This window comes from Cololabis saira, chromosome 7, assembly GCF_033807715.1.
Source record: "Cololabis saira isolate AMF1-May2022 chromosome 7, fColSai1.1, whole genome shotgun sequence".
Classification (NCBI taxonomy): Eukaryota; Metazoa; Chordata; class Actinopteri; order Beloniformes; family Belonidae; genus Cololabis; species Cololabis saira.
The window spans coordinates 45630488-45650407 of NC_084593.1; the positions used below are offsets into that span (position 1 = coordinate 45630488).

Genomic DNA, 19920 nt, shown 5'->3' on the forward strand with positions numbered 1-19920 from the left:
TTATTACTGTGAGAGTCAAAATATAGTCCCAAAATGCCAATGGAAAATGGCATTGAGCTGTTGAGTTCATGAGTTATTTTGTTCTGTTTTACTCCAACTGTAACCTACAGTCATGGCCTTTGAGGAACAAATATGTTTACAAGTTTCTACAGACTTTCTGTTTGCACTTTTGTTATTGCACTAAAAATGTGCACTATTACAGGATGGATGTTCTGCTTTCTTTCTATTGTTTTATATTAATTCATAACATTTTAAGTTAAGCAGGACAAGTTTCTGTTTAAGAAAGATACTTATTTTATTCAGTTCATTTTGTTATTTTGTATTAAAGTGAATTGCTGGATAATAATTAGTTTTCCATGTGTTCATGACATTCAAAAATATGCATCTAATTCAATTCAGGTTCCAGTCAAATAGTTAAAAAATCGTTTCACTCACAAAAAAAGGGGCTAAAAATATTCACCACACCAGGAAAGGGGAAGACAATCGATGAGGTGTCTATTTATTTAGCATGGAGTTGTCCCACCTAGAAGTGGCTGTAAAGGGCTATATGTATAAGAGATAATGCCCGACGAGGTTACATTATCAGAAATATATGGACGACGCCAGGTATGTTAATGTACACCTGGAAGGGCATTATCCCGCTTATACCAGTCACTTACCAAAAGACATAAATATTAAATCAGTTATTCATGCTTTAATGTGTTTTCAGTGTAAATCGTTACTTTTATAACAAGCCACAACTGAGCGACTATTTAATCTCTCGTCTGCAGCCGTTGGAACCTGGTAAGTTACGTTTTCTAACAAGCCATAACTCAGTTTCCTTGGTAACGGGAGATATTCTAGTCCGCTCAGCTCTGCTCGGCTATTTTCTTTTCTCTCCTCTTCTGCATCCCAGTCATCAAAATTGTTAAATTCCCCAAATAAATTAAAAGAAATTACAAAATCCCTCGTCTCCGTCCTGCGGTAGCCGGCTCTTCTTCCCTGAATCTCCGTTGCCGTGGTTACCACCTGGCAGTTGATCCAGCACATTGATATTAAAGATTAAAGATATCAGGCAATTTGGCCGAACTTGTTTTCTAGGTGTAGATTATCACTTTTAACTTACACCTGCCAGCCAATCAGAATGGAGTATTCACACAGACCGTGGTATAAAAATAAAATAAAGTACATCAGAAACACCCACATGACTTTATTGCGATTAAAATACAAGAGGAAGAGCACAAGGAATGTACAGGAACGGATTCTTATTCTAATGAACACCATTTCATCCAGTACAGCAGCACTTCCATGCACATGCAGCAGTTCCAGCTGTTCCTGCAGCAGTTGCAGCTGTTCCAGCTGTTTCTGCAGCACTTCCATGCACATGCAGCTGTTCCTGCAGCAGTTCCAGCTGTTGCAGCAGCTCCTGCAGCGGCTCTACTGCTGCGCACACTGCGTCTCCATGCTGCTGCTGGAGCTGACGTGGATCATCTCCACGGTTCTCTGCTTCCTCCTCCTCTCCTCCCGGTTGCTGGGCCTCTGGTTCTCCTGGGCGTCGGTGGGAGCAGAGCTGAGGACAGAGCAACCACACGCTCAGCACACGCAGTCTCTAACAACGACATGCAGCAGGCAATCCCTGGTTTTATCGGGGATTACGTTCCAAAAAGAACCCGTGATAAGTGAAATCTGTGAAGTAGCAACCTTTTTTTTTTTTTTTTAATTATTATAAAAGGCTTAAAATTGCGGAGATCAGCCCCGTCCCACCACGAACTGAGTGATTGGATTTGAACGGGAGAAAATGAAAAATGATTATGAAGAAAAATAAAATTAAAGCTGCAAGCAGCGATGAACGGTCCTCCACCCTTGTGCACGTTCAGGCTGCAGTGGAAGCTTGTATGACTTGATGTAGATTCTTCAGACCTGGACATTTAGCGGATGAACCACCCACGACTCTCTATATCAAACCATTCAAAAGTTATGGCAGAAAGTAGGAACTATCAGATATCAACCAATCAGAAGAAGGGGCGGGGCTAATTTGCACCAATTTTGTTCAAGGACTCAAAACCGAGTCCGATGACACCACCCACGAGTCTTTATGTCAAACCATTCAAAAGTTATTGTAGAAAATAGGAACTATCAAATATGGACCAATCAGATGAATGGTGGGCGCGCTTTTTGGCGTCTAGCGTCGCCACGGTAACATTTTTGAAAGAGAAAAGTAATGCGTGTTTTGTCGCAGGTTCAAGACTCACATTTTGATGTATAACACACCTGGGGGCACGTTACAGTTCGGGCCGTATTAACTGCCGAAGGAATGGCATAAATTACGCCAAAACAATTAATTCAAAATGGCTGACTTCCTGTTCGGTTTGGGCCATGGCGCCAAGAGACTTTTCTTTAAGTCGCGACATGATACAGGTGTGTACCGATTTTCGTGCATGTACGTCAAACCGTATTGTGGGGCTTGAGGCACAAAGTTTTCAACAAAGTATTCTAGGGGGCGCTGTTGAGCCGTTAGGCCACGCCCATTAATGCAAACCATGAAATATCAAAGTTTTCACCAGGCCTGGCTTGGTGCAAAATTTGGTGACTTTTGGGGCACGTTTAGGGGGAAAAAAGGCCCTGATTTCGTCAGAAGAAAAACGAGAAAAAAAGTTCAGGTAAAAACAGCAGTCAAATCAGCAAAAATGTCAGTTTGCTGGATGAGATATATTAATTCCTGATAAAATAAGTTTGTTAGTGCACAGCTCTGCTCATGTACATGTGAATGAGTGTATGTTTGTGTGTACATGAAAGTACAATCTGCATTGAGGCTTCTTGCTTCAGGAATCCCGGTCTGTGATTGGACGCTGCCTCAGCGTCGCCGCTGCTCATTTGCATAAAGTTCAGACATGGGTTTGTTCTAGTTCTGCCTGCGGAGCCTGGTTAACCCTTGTACTGTCTTTAGGTCAAAATGACCTAATTCTCCTTTCCTTCTTTCCTCCTGCTCTATCTTTCCTTCTCCCTTCCTCTTTTCTCCCTTCCTTCCTTCTTTACTCCTTTCCTTCTTTATTTTCTCCCCTCGTACATTCTTTCCTTGTTTTGTCCTTTCCTTCCTTCATTCTTTTTTCTCTTCTTTCTTTCCTTCCTTCTTTTTTCCCTTCATTTTTCCCTTCTTTTTTTCCTTCTTTTTTTCCTTCCTTCCTTCCTTCCTTCCTTCCTTCCTTCCTTCCTTCCTTCCTTCCTTCCTTCCTTCCTTCCTTCCTTCCTTCCTTCCTTCCTTCCTTCCTTCCTTCCTTCCTTCCTTCCTTCCTTTTTTCCCCTTCCTTCTTTTCTTCCTTCATTCTTTTCTCCCTTCTTTCCTTCCTTCTTTTCTCCTCCCTTCCTTCCTACAAAGTACAAAGGCTTGAAATTTTGTGCTACTTGTGCTTAATAAATTTTTTTATTCTGTTATTATTTTTATTATGTATTAAAGTACTTGAATTTACTTTAAGATTATTTTAATTTAAGCTATTTTTTTATTTTTAATTTATTTTATTATTTTATTGATTTAATTTTCCTGAAGATGATTATTTTGTACTTTTGTCTGTTTGAATGGTTGTGTTAAAAAAATAAATCAGACGTTACTCAACAGTTACTCAGTACTTGAGTAGTTTTTTTCACCAAGTACTTTTTTACTTTTACTCAAGTAATTATTTGGATGACTACTTTTTACTTCTACTTGAGTCATATTACTCTGAAGTAACAGTACTTTTACATGAGTACAATTTTTGGCTCCTCTACCACCTCTGATGAGGAGTGTAGCACCCGACCCTATAATGTAATCATTTCTAGAAAATTTAATAACGCCTGAAGATGTAATAAAATTTGCACTTAACTCAATCGAAAATGTAATAAACCCTAATAATGTAATAAAATATCCTGACGGATATTGTAATAACATTTATTACATGCTACTCAAAGTCTGTAATTTAACCCAATAGTCATTCTGGTGTTTCAAATCCAGTGTATTCATCATTCTTAAATACTTAAAACACAAAATGTAGAACTCTGGACTGAAAATGCACATATTACATTATCTGTCAAGTGTCAAGTATTACATTATCAGTTTTGAAAAAAATAGACCCACCTAAAAATGTAATGAATTCCCAATAATATAATAAGGTATTACATTATCTGTAAAAATGTTATTACAATATCAGTCAGGATATTTTATTACATTATTGGTGAAGTTATTACATTATTGGATTTTATTACATATTCAGGCGTTATTACATTTTCAGGAAATGATGACATTATAAGATGCTACAAGGAGAGACATGTGGACTCCTCTCACCTGAGGCCGGGGATCTCCGCCGGGTCGTCTGGACTGATCTTCACACACTTGGCAGGTTTGGCCTCGGCGTCTGGACCTGCAGCAGTCAGAGGTTAATCACGGCGGGACACGAGCACACGGAGCATGTTCATGTTCAAGGCGGTGGTCAGACCTGGGGGGGGCCTGCTCGTCTCCTCCGGGGGGCAGATCGGGTCAGAACCAGAACCTGCCCTCGCCACCGTCTCCACGGCGACGGAGACGGGCTGGTCCCTCCTGTGGGGGGTGGGATCCTCGGGCGCTGCCGTGACGTCAACAGGAAGCTTTTCTTTCTTTCTCTTCTGCACCGGGTTCTCTCTCAACTCTGCAGATATGACACCAGTTCAAATGTACAGGAGGTTACAGGTAGAACGGTCCAAATCATCCCCCCTGAAATAAAAACGGTCCAAATCATCCCCCCTGAAATAAAAACGGTCCAAATCATCCCCCTGTAAAACTGCCATCCCTTATGTCATTTCGTCAATGAAAGTGGTTTTACTGCTATTTCATATGTCTTCTGGCGCCGCAGAGAATGGCCGCCACGGTGATTTGGTGCGTGTTACTTTGTCTCGTTTTATGAACATCAGGGGAACAACTCCAGCGGATTCATTTCCCACTTTTCTTTTTGCCCCCCATCCCACTCTACGTTACATTAACATACACATTCCAATCCTGACCTTATGCGTTACATTAATGCACATCCTAAGTCACTTTTGTACAGACTCATATCCGGCACTTTAAAAACTTCATATTGTACATTTCTGTTTATACATTTTATCTCTTATATATTTGCTTTTATATTTGTATTGTATTGCACCAATCACCGCAACAAATTCCTTGTGTGTGTTTAACAAACTTGGCAATAAACCTTTTTCTGATTCTGATTTCAACATTGAGAGTCATTACCAGAAAAATAACTTATTTGACAATTTTCACCTGTTTCAAGTAAATTTTCACTTGAAATAAGTAGAAAAATCTGCCAGTGGAACAAGATTTATTTTCTCATTACAAGTAAAAAAATCTTGCTCCACTGGCAGATTTTTCTACTTATTTTAAGTGAAAATCTACTTGAAACAGGTGAAAAGTGTAAGTGTAAGTGTAATGAGATTTTTTTACTAAAATGAGACATTTTAACTAGAAATAAGACAAATATTCTTGTTAAGATTGTGAGTTTTTGCAGTGATCCATGTTACTTATCCTGTGAAGGACAGAGTCATATTGATAAGTTCAGAAAAGTGTTTTTTATTGTTGTGTTTTGATGTATTTGATGTAAGCCCAGTGGATATTTAAAGCTTACAGAAGGCTGCATTTAACTGCTGCTATGTCATTCCTGCAGTATTTCTGCAGGTGTTTTGGTCACTGCTATTATTTGTAATATATTATATTATTTGTAATCAGCACAAATTATCTGTCCCCATATGATAAAATCCACCATCCCCCCTGATTTATTTTACAACTGGAGTACTGGGTATAACCGACGTGGGAGGGGGCTCCGTACCTTTGGGTTCATATTTATGTTGGAGCTCCTCCACCCGCAGCTGCAGCTTGATCTTGTCACTCTGAACCTGCAGGAACAGAAATATATACGACTAATGGAGCTTTTCCACCAGCACCTACTCCAGGATTCATACACATTTTAACCAACAAGTTTCCATGACTATACATGACCTTTAAAACATCAATTTTTGAATGAAATATAGGAATAAAAGTATGTCAAAAGTCACCCCAGTGGAGATCTAATGACAATTATGGTTTTATACAAACTAAACATTTATTTAAACTAACATTGATATACCAGCAATATGTTGTAGTATACAGGACTGTCTCAGAAAATTAGAATATTGTGATAAAGTTCTTTATTTTCTGTAATGCAATTAAAAAAACTAAAATGTCATACATTCTGGATTCATTACAAATCAACTGAAATATTGCAAGCCTTTTATTATTTTAATATTGCTGATTATGGTTTACAGTTTAAGATTAAGATTCCCAGAATATTCTAATTTTTTGAGATAGGATATTTGAGTTTTCTTAAACTGTAAGCCATGATCAGCAATATTAAAATAATAAAAGGCTTGCAATATTTCAGTTGATTTGTAATGAATCCAGAATGTATGACATTTTTGTTTTTGTAATTGCATTACAGAAAATCACAATATTCTAATTTTCTGAGACAGTCCTGTATGTTGTATAGTAATCTAATATTGCACAGTCACATTAAAGAACAAATAACTGACGAAATTCCCGAGGCATAACTGTTTCTGAGGTAATAGGGTCTGAAAAATGAATAGGCACTTTTCCATATGAAATATTTATTGATCAATTTTAAATCTATCTTATAGGCTGTTATTACTAAATGTTATCATTAAATGAGGAAAATAAATTCCATGACTTTTCCAAAACTTTTGGGGTGAACTCGTGTTTCCAAAACTTTTCCAGGCCTTGAAAATGACATTTTCAAATTCCATGACTTTTCCAGGTTTTTTCAAAACGTACGAACCCTGGTATTCAGCCTGACTAGACTCGCCTCGGTTCTTTTCCACTAGGGGTCTAACGTGCCGAGTAGATACTTTTCTGTATCTATTCTCAGGGATTAAAGTTCTCCGTACTGGGTACGGATTTCCGTCCTGGGGATTTTTTTTTGATATTTTTTTATGAGATCAGCGCAAATCCGACAAAAAATATGAACACCGGGGTGTCTGTAGCGCCGCGGTGACTTGTCGAACGGCGCCCACTGAAGTCAATCAGCTGTTGGCTGTGCACACACAGTAAAGTTCTCCTCTGGTTTTAGATGCACGTAACCTGACACCTAATAACTCAGCCTGGCGACGCAGACCACACGCAGACTGAGAGGGCTGTGATTGGTTCGCTTGGGAGCAACCAATTGTGTTTTTGATTGTTATTTTATTCTGCATGTAAAGCACCATGTGTTGCAATGATATTGTATGATTTGGTGCTATATAAATAAAGAAAGTTTGAGTTTGAGTTTGAGCAACGCATTTCCGGTTTCCGGTTTGAAGCAGTCGTGAACTTTCAAGGCTCTTTTCTTCGTTTATGTGTGATTTTTTTTGTTTTGGTTTTTTGCACAATAGTTGTCCTTATCTCTTTGATTCACTGTGACTGGAAAAAGTCGGATAAACCATTCAGAAAAAGATCGCTAACTAGCGGTCGCGGGGGTTACTGCACCGCGGCGAAATGGAGAGACGGAGAAGTCTGAAGGTTCACAACGGCGTCACGGCTGCGCCGTGTGCTCTGCGTTGGTGTGACGCAGAACCATAACTCAGCGCTAGACCTCGTCGCATGTCGGTGTGCCGCAATTTAAACACTGCGGAGCTACAAGCCTACGTTGCATTACGAATGTGACGAGCTGTGAGCTTGTACGTATATCTGCATTTTAATTTCAGATGCTTTGTTCAAAGTTATGTAGCGAGTCTGTAGTGCAGTGTCTCGTTTAGAACCCCCTGTCATTATTACATAAAAAGTATCTACTAGCACGGATATTGCCACTGGATTAAAAGATGAACTCACAGGAATGGATTATAAATTTACGTTTTCAATCGCAACGGAAAGAAAGAAGGATATGATTACAACACGTAACAGGTATGGTCTAATGATTGGTTTACAGTAATGCAATACTTGTGTCCTCTCTTGAATTATGTGTTTCAGAAAAGATCTATAATTATTGTATCTCACAAAAGTGCGGGTGCAAATGAAAATTATTCAGGGCGGTGTTTTCAATTGGGGTGGTATCGGGATTGGCTTTCAATGCAGTAGGCGGAGGCGTTTATCCACCGTCAATATTGAATTGCATTGTGGTTCTGTTCGTGTTGTTGTCCACACAAGCCAAGCCACACAAGGCCAACATAAACAGTGACAGTCACATAGTAAGATGGATCAGGCGTTGGTCGTGAAGGAAGGCACAGACGTTTTTTGAATGCATTGTTGACAATAGGGGAGACTTGAAACATAAGAGTAAGAAAGTTAAAATGTACACTAAAGGTACTTACACGTTGCTAAATAACTAACTGCTAAGCCAATGGGTCTTAACTGTACCTTGTAATCCAAATTTGCAACCTATCCTTCCCCCTGATGGTTGAAATGACTAAATTTAAACCACCGGGGGGGGTCTGAAAACTTTCCGTCCTGGGATTTTTTTTTGCTTTAATCCCTGTATTCTGTCAATGTTCTAAGCTGCTGAGTCGGCTGTATCTGACATCATCACACTACAGGACACCGATTGGTCGGGGGGTTGGAGTCAGACGTCAGAGTCAGGAGGAGGAAATCAGAGAAAGAGACTCTGACGGATTCTGGTTAATTTTATTCAACAGGAAATGACAGCACAGAAATCTGTTCCCTGGTCAAATTCTGAGGTGGAGACCTTCTTAGGCCCCGTTTACATGTAGCAAAAACGGTGGTGTTTTCATGCGTTTTGGCCGTTCGTTTACACGAAAACGAAGCTCAAAGTCACCAAAAACCATAATTTCTGAAAACTGCGGCCAAAGTGGAGATTTGCAAAACCTCCGTCTTCACGTTTGCTTGTAAACGGAGAGAAACGGACATTTAGGCTTCAGAACGTCACATTATGAGACAGAAACGTCACCAGCATCATGTGTGCGACCCGTGTTTACAATTTATTTGGTCACCGTGAATATTTTCTTGTATTTTACCTGTTTTATATTCTAAAGTCACACTTAAAAGTAACTCCACTTCTCTGTCACTCCAAACCAAAGACTCTCGTTCATCTTGGAAGTAACTGGAAGTTACTCGTGTCATTTGTTGATGTTTTTTTCCAGGATTCTGATTGGCTAGCATGACTTTATCTTCTCATTACACTGCCCCCTGTAGGTTTGGATATTTATGCAGGTTCCTGGAAATGATGGGATTTTTCAAAACGTAGAGGCGGAAATATCCGTTTTTGAGAAATTTTGAGAAAAAAGTTAAAATTTCGAGAAAAAAGACCAAATTTTGAAAAAAGTCAAAATGTCGAGAAAAAAGTCAAAATGTCGAGAAAAGAGTTGAAATTTTGAGAAAAAGGTCAACATTTTGAGAAAATAGTCAAAATGTCGAGAAGAAAGTTGAAATTTTGAGAAAAAAGTTGAAATTTTGAGGTAAAAGTTGAAATTTTTAGATAAAAAGTCGAGAAAAAAGTTGAAATGTCGAGAAGAAAGTGGAAATTTTGAGAGAAAAAAGTGGAAATTTTGAGAGAAAAAAGTCGAGAAGAAAGTGGAAATTTTGAGAAAAAAGTCGAGAAGAAAGTGGAAATTTTGAGAAAAAAGTCGAGAAGAAAGTGGAAATTTTGAGAAAAAAGTCGAGAAAAAAGTGGAAATTTTGAGAAAAAAGTTGAGATTTTGAGAAAAAAGACGAAATGTCGAGAAGAAAGTCGAGTTTTTGAGAAAATTGTCAAAATGTCGAGAAGAAAGTCGAAATTTTGAGAAAAAAGTCAAAATGTTGAGAAGTAACTCCACTTCTCTGTCACTCCAAACCAAAGACTCTGGTTCATCTTGGAAGTAACTGGAAGTTACTCGTGTCATTTGTTGATGTTTTTTTCCAGGATTCTGATTGGCTAGCATGACTTTATCTTCTCGTTACACTGCCCCCTGTAGGTTTGGCTGCTCATAGCACCTTAACAGATATTTATGCAGGTTCCTGGAAATGATGGTATTTTTCAAAACGTAGAGGGGGAAATATCAGTTTTTGTAAATACCCGGCTCTGTGTAGACGTGGCCTTAAAGCTGGTGTCTGAGGAAAATATCCAGACAGAGCTAGATGGGGCCACGAGGAATGAAAACATATACCAGGATCTTTCTCAGTCCACGTCTGCTCAAGGCTACAAACGTCACAGCAGCTTCGCTTTAACCTCCTACTTCTGATCTGGGTATTGAAAAGAAACGAGGACAAGGCGAGTCGTGCCGGGCTGAGTAGGTGCTAGTGGAAAAGCTCCATAAACCTGTGGGTGGTTCATGTTGCACAGAGTCGGTGCAGACCGATGGAGGACGCGGGGACGGAGTCGTACCTGTTTCAGCAGCCGCTCAGACGTGAAGAGCTTCCTCTCCAGCTCCAGCGCTCTCTGACTCTCCGACAGAGACTTCATCCTCTGCAGGGACAGCTCGTCCCCCAGACGCTCTGCGTCTTTACTGGAGACACAGGAGCAGGTCAGTGCAGGTAAACCCACCAGAACCACCAGAACCGTCACCCCTGGACCAACCATGAGCTCACAGCAGGTTCATTACGCTGGTACAGCCTTTTCAAGAGTACACTGCAAAAACTCTAAATCTTAACAAGAATATTTGTCTTATTTCTAGTTAAAATGTCTCATTCTTAGTCAAAAGAAATCTCATTACACTTAAAACAAGACTCATCACTGGAAAAGACAACAATTTTCACCTGTTTCAAGTAGATTTTCACTTAAAACAAGTAGAAAAATCTGCCAGTGGAACAAGATTTTTTTGCTTGTAATGAGAAGATAAATCTTGTTCCACTGGCAGATTTTCCTACTTATGTCAAGTGAAAATTTACTTGAAACAGGTGAAAATTGTCAAATAAGTTATTTTTCTGGTAATGACTCTTGTTTTAAGGCAAGAGTTTATGGCATTTAATGTATATTTTAAACAGGCCTTGAATGTCTTAAAAACAATCTAAAGCTTGTTTTTTCTACATAAATGATAAATCCAGCCTGTGGGCCCTGTCACTAGTTTTACCGCTTCTAACCCCTTTTTCTGCGCCTCATTTTTAGGGAAGGGGGGGGTATGATAATGAGGCTCTGTGCTGATTGGCTCCCTGAATGACGTGTAGCAGGGGAGGAGCATAAACCTCGCTCCGCCAGAGCAGCCCAAGCCTGTAAATTATCACAACACTGAATTTTCACAAATGGAAACTTTATTGTTAAAAAAATAAAATATGAGTTGTATATAAATAACATTTATGCACTATTTAAGCCGGATCTACCCGGCGGAGTCTGAACGCTGCCCCGGAGACACGCCGGGCGCCCGGGAGCAGCGCTGCTGGGGCAGCGCGCATCACCGCGGCTTTAACGGGGGAATCTGACCGGTTCCGACCGGCCGGGACCGCAGGAACCCGCCTGGACTGGTAGCAGGGACTCCCGGGGACCGACCAGCGGAATTTCAGCCGGATCTGCCCGGCGGTTGCTGTGCGGCGGGCGCCGCAACTCCACGGCGGGCGCACAGATCGGCTCCGGAGCGCATCCGCGGCGCATCGCCCGTTACCGAGGATCAAACCGACAGATTTGGCTGAAAATCTCGGAGGGTGAAGCTGGTCCAGCCTGGGACAGACCCCCGAGGACCCAGCTCCCAAACCACCCGGGAACCTGGATGATTTAACCCGGATCCGCTCTGCCGCGGCGCCACGTCCGACTGGCTGAAGGAAGCACCGCTCCAGCTCCGTAGAGAGCTGGTTGTGGGCGTGGTTTCAGCAGCGGAGGCTGAACCTATGGAAATGAGCGCCTATGGTGACGTCACCATAGGCGCAGATTCAGAATGGCTCAAAAAAAGGCCACGTGACACTGGGGGTGACACTCTGAAGGCGGGGGTCAGAGACCCTGCAGAATTTCATGGTATTTTGTCTCCCCTGTGCTGGCAGGGTGAGGGGAGACCACTTTATATATGTTAAAACAAGAAAAAACTTGTTTTTCATAATAGGTCCCCTTTAATGAGATTTTTTGACTAAAAATGAAACATTTTAACTAGAAATAAGACAACTATTCCTGGTAAGATTTTGAGTTTTTGCAGTGTAGCAGTTGGTCTCTACAATGTTTTACGGCAGAAAGCTGAAGCCATGTAAGAAATATGGAAGAGTATTAGGGCCAGGCAGGAGAAAAATAAAAATATAATATTTTAGAGGACGATTTTTTTTCATTATGCACTTCGAGAAAAAAGTCAAAATGTCGAGAAAAAAGTCGAAATGTCGAGAATGAAGTTGAAATGTTTTTTTTTTTTCCTTTCTTTTTTTGTTTTTTCTCCGTCAAGTTTTTAGGGTTTTTTTGTGTGTGTGTGTGTGTGTGTTGATGATCTGTAATTATGTAGTCTAACCTTCTTTGTTTTTTGTTTATAGTTTTCGTCTTGTTGTTTTTTTTGTTTTTGTTTTTTTGTAATTACTGTTTTATTTCCTAAATTGAGGGGAGCTCCGCTGCATAAGCCTGTTGGCTTTTTGAACTCTCCTGTCACATTTGTTTTACTATTTTGATCATAAATGTTACTTTTATTGTGTGCAAACTAATAAAATAAAATAAATAAATAAATAAAAAATGTTGAGAAAAAAGGCGAAATGTTGAGATAAATTAATTAATTTCCTTGCCACTGTTTGGCTTAAGGTTTTTCTCCCACTAGGGGAGTTTTTACCTGCCATTGTTTATGTAATAATTGCTCGGGGGTTCATGTTTATGTTCTGGGTCTCTGGAAAGATCCTAGAGACAACTTTTGTTGTATTATACAAATAAAATTGAAATTGAAAAAATTTGGTCCAAGGAGTGAATGTAATACTGCACAGTAAAAACTAAATCTTACCAGGAATATTTGTCTTATTTCTAGTTAAAATGTCTCTTTTTTAGTCAAAAAATCTCATTACACTTAAAACAAGAGTCATTACCAGAAAAATAACTAACTTTGACAATTTTCACCCGTTTCAAGTACATCTTCACTTGAACTAAGTAGAAAAATCTGCCAGTGGGACAAGATTTATCTTCTCATTACAAGCAAAAAAATCTTGTTCCACTGGCAGATTTTTCTACTTATTTCAAGTGAAAATTTACTTGAAACAGGTGAAAATTGTTGTTTTTTCCAGTGATGAGTCTTGTTTTAAGTGTAATGAGATTTGTTTGACTAAAAATGAGACATTTTAACTAGAAATAAGACAAATATTCTTGTTAAGGTTTGGAGTTTTTGCAGTGTGTATATGGAAACAATAGCTTTTTCAAATAACAGAACATTTCAACAGAAACAGAGGGGAGCAGCTGAACTCACACGGTGTTGCTGAGCTTCATCTTGAGCAGGTCGGTGTAGTAGGTCTCGTCCTGGCCGTCCCCTGGCTCTGCCTGGCCCGGGTTGGCTGGCCCGGACTTCAGCAGAACCTGCACAAACACACCCCGTTAGGAACTACAGGGACCACCTGCATGCAATCATGTTCATGCACGGGGGGGGGGCTCCTGCAGGCCCCCAGGTACCGGCTCTGAGGTCCCAGGCTGGTGGGACCATAGACATATAAACGTGGACGCCCCATCCAGTGTTCTTGTCCGCTGCTGTGATACGTCAACGTCGCCGCCATATTGGATGTTCAAGACTGCGCTGTAAACTAATACAAGTAAATGGATTTATTTTCATAAAGCGCCTTTCTACAAAGAAATGTACGTTTTACGTCTCATTTATTCATTCACACACGCACTAATATAGTTGGGACTTTCTTTCTTTCTTTCTTTCTTTCTTTCTTTCTTTCTTTCTTTCTTTCTTTCTTTCTTTCTTTCTTTCTTTCTTTCTTTCTTTCTTTCTTTCTTTCTTTCTTTCTTTCTTTCTTTCTTTCTTTCTTTCTTTCGATGAAAGGAAGGCCTTTTTCCCCCTAAACATTCCCCAAAAGTCACCAAATTTTGCACCAAGCCAGGCCTGGTGAAAAATGTGATATTTCATGGTTTGCATTAATGGGCGTGGTCTAATGGCTCAACAGCGCCCCCTAGAAAACTTTGTGCCTAAAGCCCCACAATACGGTTTGACGTACATGCACAAAAACCGGTACACACCTGTATCATGTCACAACTTAAAGAAAAGTCTCTTGGCGCCATGGACGAAACCGAACAGGAAGTCGGCCATTTTGAATAAATCGTGTAATTTTGGCAAAATTTATGCCATTTCTTCGGCCGTTTCTTCGTCCCAAACCGTAACATACACCCAGCCATAACTTTTGAATGGTTTGATATAGAGAGTCGTGGGTGGTGTCATCCACTAAATGTCCAGGTCTGAAGAATCTACATCAAGTCATACAAGCTTCCACTGCAGCCTGAACGTGCACAAGGGTGGAGGACCGTTCATCGCTGCTTGCAGCTTTAATTCATGTTGTATCAGCTATAGAGAACAAGGTAGTGCCGAAAAACAATATATATCCCCCCTCACAAAAATAAGAAAAATAGAGAAACATATTTTCTCATCAACAAAACATATTTAAAAATTTTCAAGTAACAAAATAACATATGTGAAACATTTTTCAGACAATAAAACAACATTTCAACAATTTTTCAGACAATAAAATAACATGTTTTGCTGATGAGAAAATATGTTTCTCTATGTTTCTTATTTTTGTGAGGGGACTACCTTGTTCTCTATAGCTGATAGAACATGAATTACTCCTATGTGGGATCAATAAAGGTCTTATTTTTGCCATCTGAGAAAATTAAATATATTATATTTGGTGCCTAACTGTTTCCCAAGTATATTAGTGCGTGTGTGAGTGAATAAATGAGACGTAAAACGTACATTTCTTTGTAGAAAGGCGCTTTATGAAAATAAGTCCATTTACTTGTATTAGTTTACAGCGCAGTCTTGAACATCCAATATGGTGGAGACGGTGACTTATCACAGTAGCTCCATGGAAGGAGGAGGAGACATGGATATGGGTGCGACCTTCTATAGAAGATCAATACAACTCTGAATACCTGGATTTGAACACCTAGTTTAGCCGGTTCCAGTTTCATGTTCTGTAGCAAACTTGAGTAGCTGGACCGGCTCTTAGGACGAGTCAGCACTAAAACTGCTGCAAATGCTCTTAGTGGCAAGTAAAATAGCAATGACAAGGAGATGGTTAACTCCGACCCCCCCTACTCTACATGACTGGATTATTTGTATCACCGCAGAGATTTTTAGGATGGAAACGCTGACCTTCCAACTAAAAATGCAACGGGACATATTTTACAAACTTTGGAATAACTGGATGGTATTTATCACCCCCATGGGAGCAGATTTGATTTGATTTCTCTGGTACTATTATGTTGTAACTCGGTGATTTACCCCTTGACTGGGTTTTATGATTAATTCCGCAGCAACTCCAGGTGACCACCTGGTTTCTGTTCATAGTTCATGTAATCAGTTAAACTGTTGTATTTTATCAGAGTCCTATCCAGGTGAATGTGGAGCCCTAGCGGCTCTGATTATTCTAGACGTCTTTCTGATGCCTAAGGAGGAGGATTCACCTCCCATTGCTGTTTTCTAGGGCTGGGGATCCTTTCAAATGTCAAGAATCGATTGGATTCCAATTCTTAAGATTCACCATCGATTATCATGATTTGATTCGATCCGATTCTATTCCGATATTGTTAATGTTATTAAAACTGTTTTTTCAGCTGTTGCATGAATTATATGACTGTAGTTCTGCAACATATATTAATACTAGTATTATATTGAGATTCAACAGCAAGTATTGGCAGCTAATGATGCTGTAAGGACTAATCAGCTCCCAGAATGCTGATAGAACAAATGCTGATATGCAAATGTAACCCCAAGACAGTATATAAAGTAATGAAATATAGACAATTTATACAATTATAACTGAAAACTTTATTGTTTTCATACCTTTAAACATATTCAAAGGCAAAAACATGGCACCAGTTATTCTTGTGTCTAACAAAACATTCATTTTTGGGCGTAAACAGAAAAATACCAAAAGTTGTAATGTAATGATGAAAAGTAATCGAACTTTAGATAAATTTTTTCAACACAGGGCTACCTCCCATTGTTGTTTTCCCTCCACAAGTGCTGGTAAAGTTGAGTTATCTGTGAAACGTAGCGCCGCGCGGCGTTCCCAACGTTGAGTGCGCTACTGTACATACTCACCGGTATTACGGTATATGAAAAATTCATATCATAAGAAAAATAAACACCGGTATTCGGTATGGACCGGTATACCGCCCAGCACTAGACAAACCTGCCAACTATGACTATACTTCTCTTGGACCAGTATACCTTGATGTCAGGACTTAAACAAACACAACTGGAAGGAGATTCATTTTCATTTACTTGAATATTGCTGTACCGTTTTATCTACTTGTCCTTTCCAAATAAAGAAAGAATGAGTCAGCAGGTGTGTTTCCTGAGAGAGCAGGTGTGTTGGTGCGGGTGTTTCCTGAGAGAGAGCAGGTGTGTTGGTGCGGGTGTTTCCTGAGAGAGCAGGTGTGTTGGTGCGGGTGTTTCCTGAGAGAGAGCAGGTGTGTTGGTGCGGGTGTTTCCTGAGAGAGAGCAGGTGTGTTGGTGCGGGTGTTTCCTGAGTGAGCAGGTGTGTTGGTGCGGGTGTTTCCTGAGTGAGCAGGTGTGTTGGTGCGGGTGTTTCCTGAGAGAGCAGGTGTGTTAGTGCGGGTGTTTCCTGAGAGAGCAGGTGTGTTGGTGCGGGTGTTTCCTGAGAGAGCAGGTGTGTTGGTGCGGGTGTTTCCTGAGAGAGAGCAGGTGTGTTGGTGCGGGTGTTTCCTGAGAGAGCAGGTGTGTTGGTGCGGGTGTTTCCTGAGAGAGAGCAGGTGTGTTGGTGCGGGTGTTTCCTGAGAGAGAGCAGGTGTGTTGGTGCGGGTGTTTCCTGAGTGAGCAGGTGTGTTGGTGCGGGTGTTTCCTGAGTGAGCAGGTGTGTTGGTGCGGGTGTTTCCTGAGAGAGCAGGTGTGTTAGTGCGGGTGTTTCCTGAGAGAGCAGGTGTGTTGGTGCGGGTGTTTCCTGAGAGAGCAGGTGTGTTGGTGCGGGTGTTTCCTGAGAGAGCAGGTGTGTTGGTGCGGGTATTTCCTGAGAGAGCAGGTGTGTTGGTGCGGGTGTTTCCTGAGAGAGCAGGTGTGTCGGTGCGGGTGTTTCCTGAGAGAGCAGGTGTGTCGGTGCGGGTGTTTCCTGAGAGAGCAGGTGTGTTGGTGCGGGTGTTTCCTGAGAGAGCAGGTGTGTTGGTGCGGGTGTTTCCTGAGTGAGCAGGTGTGTTGGTGCGGGTGTTTCCTGAGTGAGCAGGTGTGTTGGTGCGGGTGTTTCCTGAGAGAGCAGGTGTGTTGGTGCGGGTGTTTCCTGAGAGAGCAGGTGTGTTGGTGCAGGTGTTTCCTGAGTGAGCAGGTGTGTTGGTGCGGGTGTTTCCTGAGTGAGCAGGTGTGTTGGTGCGGGTGTTTCCTGAGTGAGCAGGTGTGTTGGTGCGGGTGTTTCCTGAGAGAGCAGGTGTGTTGGTGCGGGTGTTTCCTGAGAGAGCAGGTGTGTTGGTGCGGGTGTTTCCTGAGTGAGCAGGTGTGTTGGTGCGGGTGTTTCCTGAGAGAGCAGGTGTGTTGGTGCGGGTGTTTCCTGAGAGAGCAGGTGTGTTGGTGCGGGTGTTTCCTGAGAGAGCAGGTGTGTTGGTGCGGGTGTTTCCTGAGTGAGCAGGTGTGTTGGTGCGGGTGTTTCCTGAGTGAGCAGGTGTGTTGGTGCAGGTGTTTCCTGAGAGAGCAGGTGTGTTGGTGCGGGTGTTTCCTGAGAGAGCAGGTGTGTTGGTGCGGGTGTTTCCTGAGAGAGCAGGTGTGTTGGTGCAGGTGTTTCCTGAGTGAGCAGGTGTGTTGGTGCGGGTGTTTCCTGAGTGAGCAGGTGTGTTGGTGCAGGTGTTTCCTGAGTGAGCAGGTGTGTTGGTGCGGGTGTTTCCTGAGAGAGCAGGTGTGTTGGTGCAGGTGTTTCCTGAGTGAGCAGGTGTGTTGGTGCGGGTGTTTCCTGAGTGAGCAGGTGTGTTGGTGCAGGTGTTTCCTGAGTGAGCAGGTGTGTTGGTGCAGGTGTTTCCTGAGAGAGCAGGTGTGTTGGTGCGGGTGTTTCCTGAGAGCAGGTGTGTTGGTGCAGGTGTTTCCTGAGAGAGCAGGTGTGTTGGTGCAGGTGTTTCCTGAGTGAGCAGGTGTGTTGGTGCGGGTGTTTCCTGAGAGAGCAGGTGTGTTGGTGCGGGTGTTTCCTGAGAGAGCAGGTGTGTTGGTGCGGGTGTTTCCTGAGAGAGCAGGTGTGTTGGTGCGGGTGTTTCCTGATAGAGCAGGTGTGTTGGTGCAGGTGTTTCCTGAGAGAGCAGGTGTGTTGGTGCGGGTGTTTCCTGAGAGAGCAGGTGTGTTGGTGCGGGTGTTTCCTGAGAGAGCAGGTGTGTTGGTGCGGGTGTTTCCTGAGTGAGCAGGTGTGTTGGTGCGGGTGTTTCCTGAGTGAGCAGGTGTGTTGGTGCGGGTGTTTCCTGAGTGAGCAGGTGTGTTGGTGCGGGTGTTTCCTGAGTGAGCAGGTGTGTTGGTGCGGGTGTTTCCTGAGTGAGCAGGTGTGTTGGTGCGGGTGTTTCCTGAGAGAGCAGGTGTGTTAGTGCGGGTGTTTCCTGAGAGAGCAGGTGTGTTGGTGCGGGTGTTTCCTGAGAGAGCAGGTGTGTTGGTGCGGGTGTTTCCTGAGAGAGAGCAGGTGTGTTGGTGCGGGTGTTTCCTGAGAGAGCAGGTGTGTTGGTGCGGGTGTTTCCTGAGAGAGAGCAGGTGTGTTGGTGCGGGTGTTTCCTGAGAGAGAGCAGGTGTGTTGGTGCGGGTGTTTCCTGAGTGAGCAGGTGTGTTGGTGCGGGTGTTTCCTGAGTGAGCAGGTGTGTTGGTGCGGGTGTTTCCTGAGAGAGCAGGTGTGTTAGTGCGGGTGTTTCCTGAGAGAGCAGGTGTGTTGGTGCGGGTGTTTCCTGAGAGAGCAGGTGTGTTGGTGCGGGTGTTTCCTGAGAGAGCAGGTGTGTTGGTGCGGGTATTTCCTGAGAGAGCAGGTGTGTTGGTGCGGGTGTTTCCTGAGAGAGCAGGTGTGTCGGTGCGGGTGTTTCCTGAGAGAGCAGGTGTGTCGGTGCGGGTGTTTCCTGAGAGAGCAGGTGTGTTGGTGCGGGTGTTTCCTGAGAGAGCAGGTGTGTTGGTGCGGGTGTTTCCTGAGTGAGCAGGTGTGTTGGTGCGGGTGTTTCCTGAGTGAGCAGGTGTGTTGGTGCGGGTGTTTCCTGAGAGAGCAGGTGTGTTGGTGCGGGTGTTTCCTGAGAGAGCAGGTGTGTTGGTGCAGGTGTTTCCTGAGTGAGCAGGTGTGTTGGTGCGGGTGTTTCCTGAGTGAGCAGGTGTGTTGGTGCGGGTGTTTCCTGAGTGAGCAGGTGTGTTGGTGCGGGTGTTTCCTGAGAGAGCAGGTGTGTTGGTGCGGGTGTTTCCTGAGAGAGCAGGTGTGTTGGTGCGGGTGTTTCCTGAGTGAGCAGGTGTGTTGGTGCGGGTGTTTCCTGAGAGAGCAGGTGTGTTGGTGCGGGTGTTTCCTGAGAGAGCAGGTGTGTTGGTGCGGGTGTTTCCTGAGAGAGCAGGTGTGTTGGTGCGGGTGTTTCCTGAGTGAGCAGGTGTGTTGGTGCGGGTGTTTCCTGAGTGAGCAGGTGTGTTGGTGCAGGTGTTTCCTGAGAGAGCAGGTGTGTTGGTGCGGGTGTTTCCTGAGAGAGCAGGTGTGTTGGTGCGGGTGTTTCCTGAGAGAGCAGGTGTGTTGGTGCAGGTGTTTCCTGAGTGAGCAGGTGTGTTGGTGCGGGTGTTTCCTGAGTGAGCAGGTGTGTTGGTGCAGGTGTTTCCTGAGTGAGCAGGTGTGTTGGTGCGGGTGTTTCCTGAGAGAGCAGGTGTGTTGGTGCAGGTGTTTCCTGAGTGAGCAGGTGT

General features: G+C 42.8%; 1 protein-coding gene across 1 annotated transcript in view; it reads right to left on the reverse strand.

Annotated features, from left to right (window-relative positions):
* Window positions 1-1180: 1180 nt before the first annotated feature.
* Window positions 1181-19920, reverse strand: part of spdl1 (spindle apparatus coiled-coil protein 1) — a 30449-nt gene continuing 11709 nt past the window's right edge. The window contains exons 9-14 of the mRNA XM_061726447.1: window positions 13285-13391; window positions 10323-10443; window positions 5808-5874; window positions 4446-4634; window positions 4295-4370; window positions 1181-1549 (exon numbers count right to left, since the gene is read on the reverse strand). Coding sequence (XP_061582431.1) covers window positions 1417-1549; window positions 4295-4370; window positions 4446-4634; window positions 5808-5874; window positions 10323-10443; window positions 13285-13391 — 693 coding nt within the window. The 3' untranslated portion in view covers window positions 1181-1416. The remainder of the gene's footprint in view (window positions 1550-4294; window positions 4371-4445; window positions 4635-5807; window positions 5875-10322; window positions 10444-13284; window positions 13392-19920) is intronic.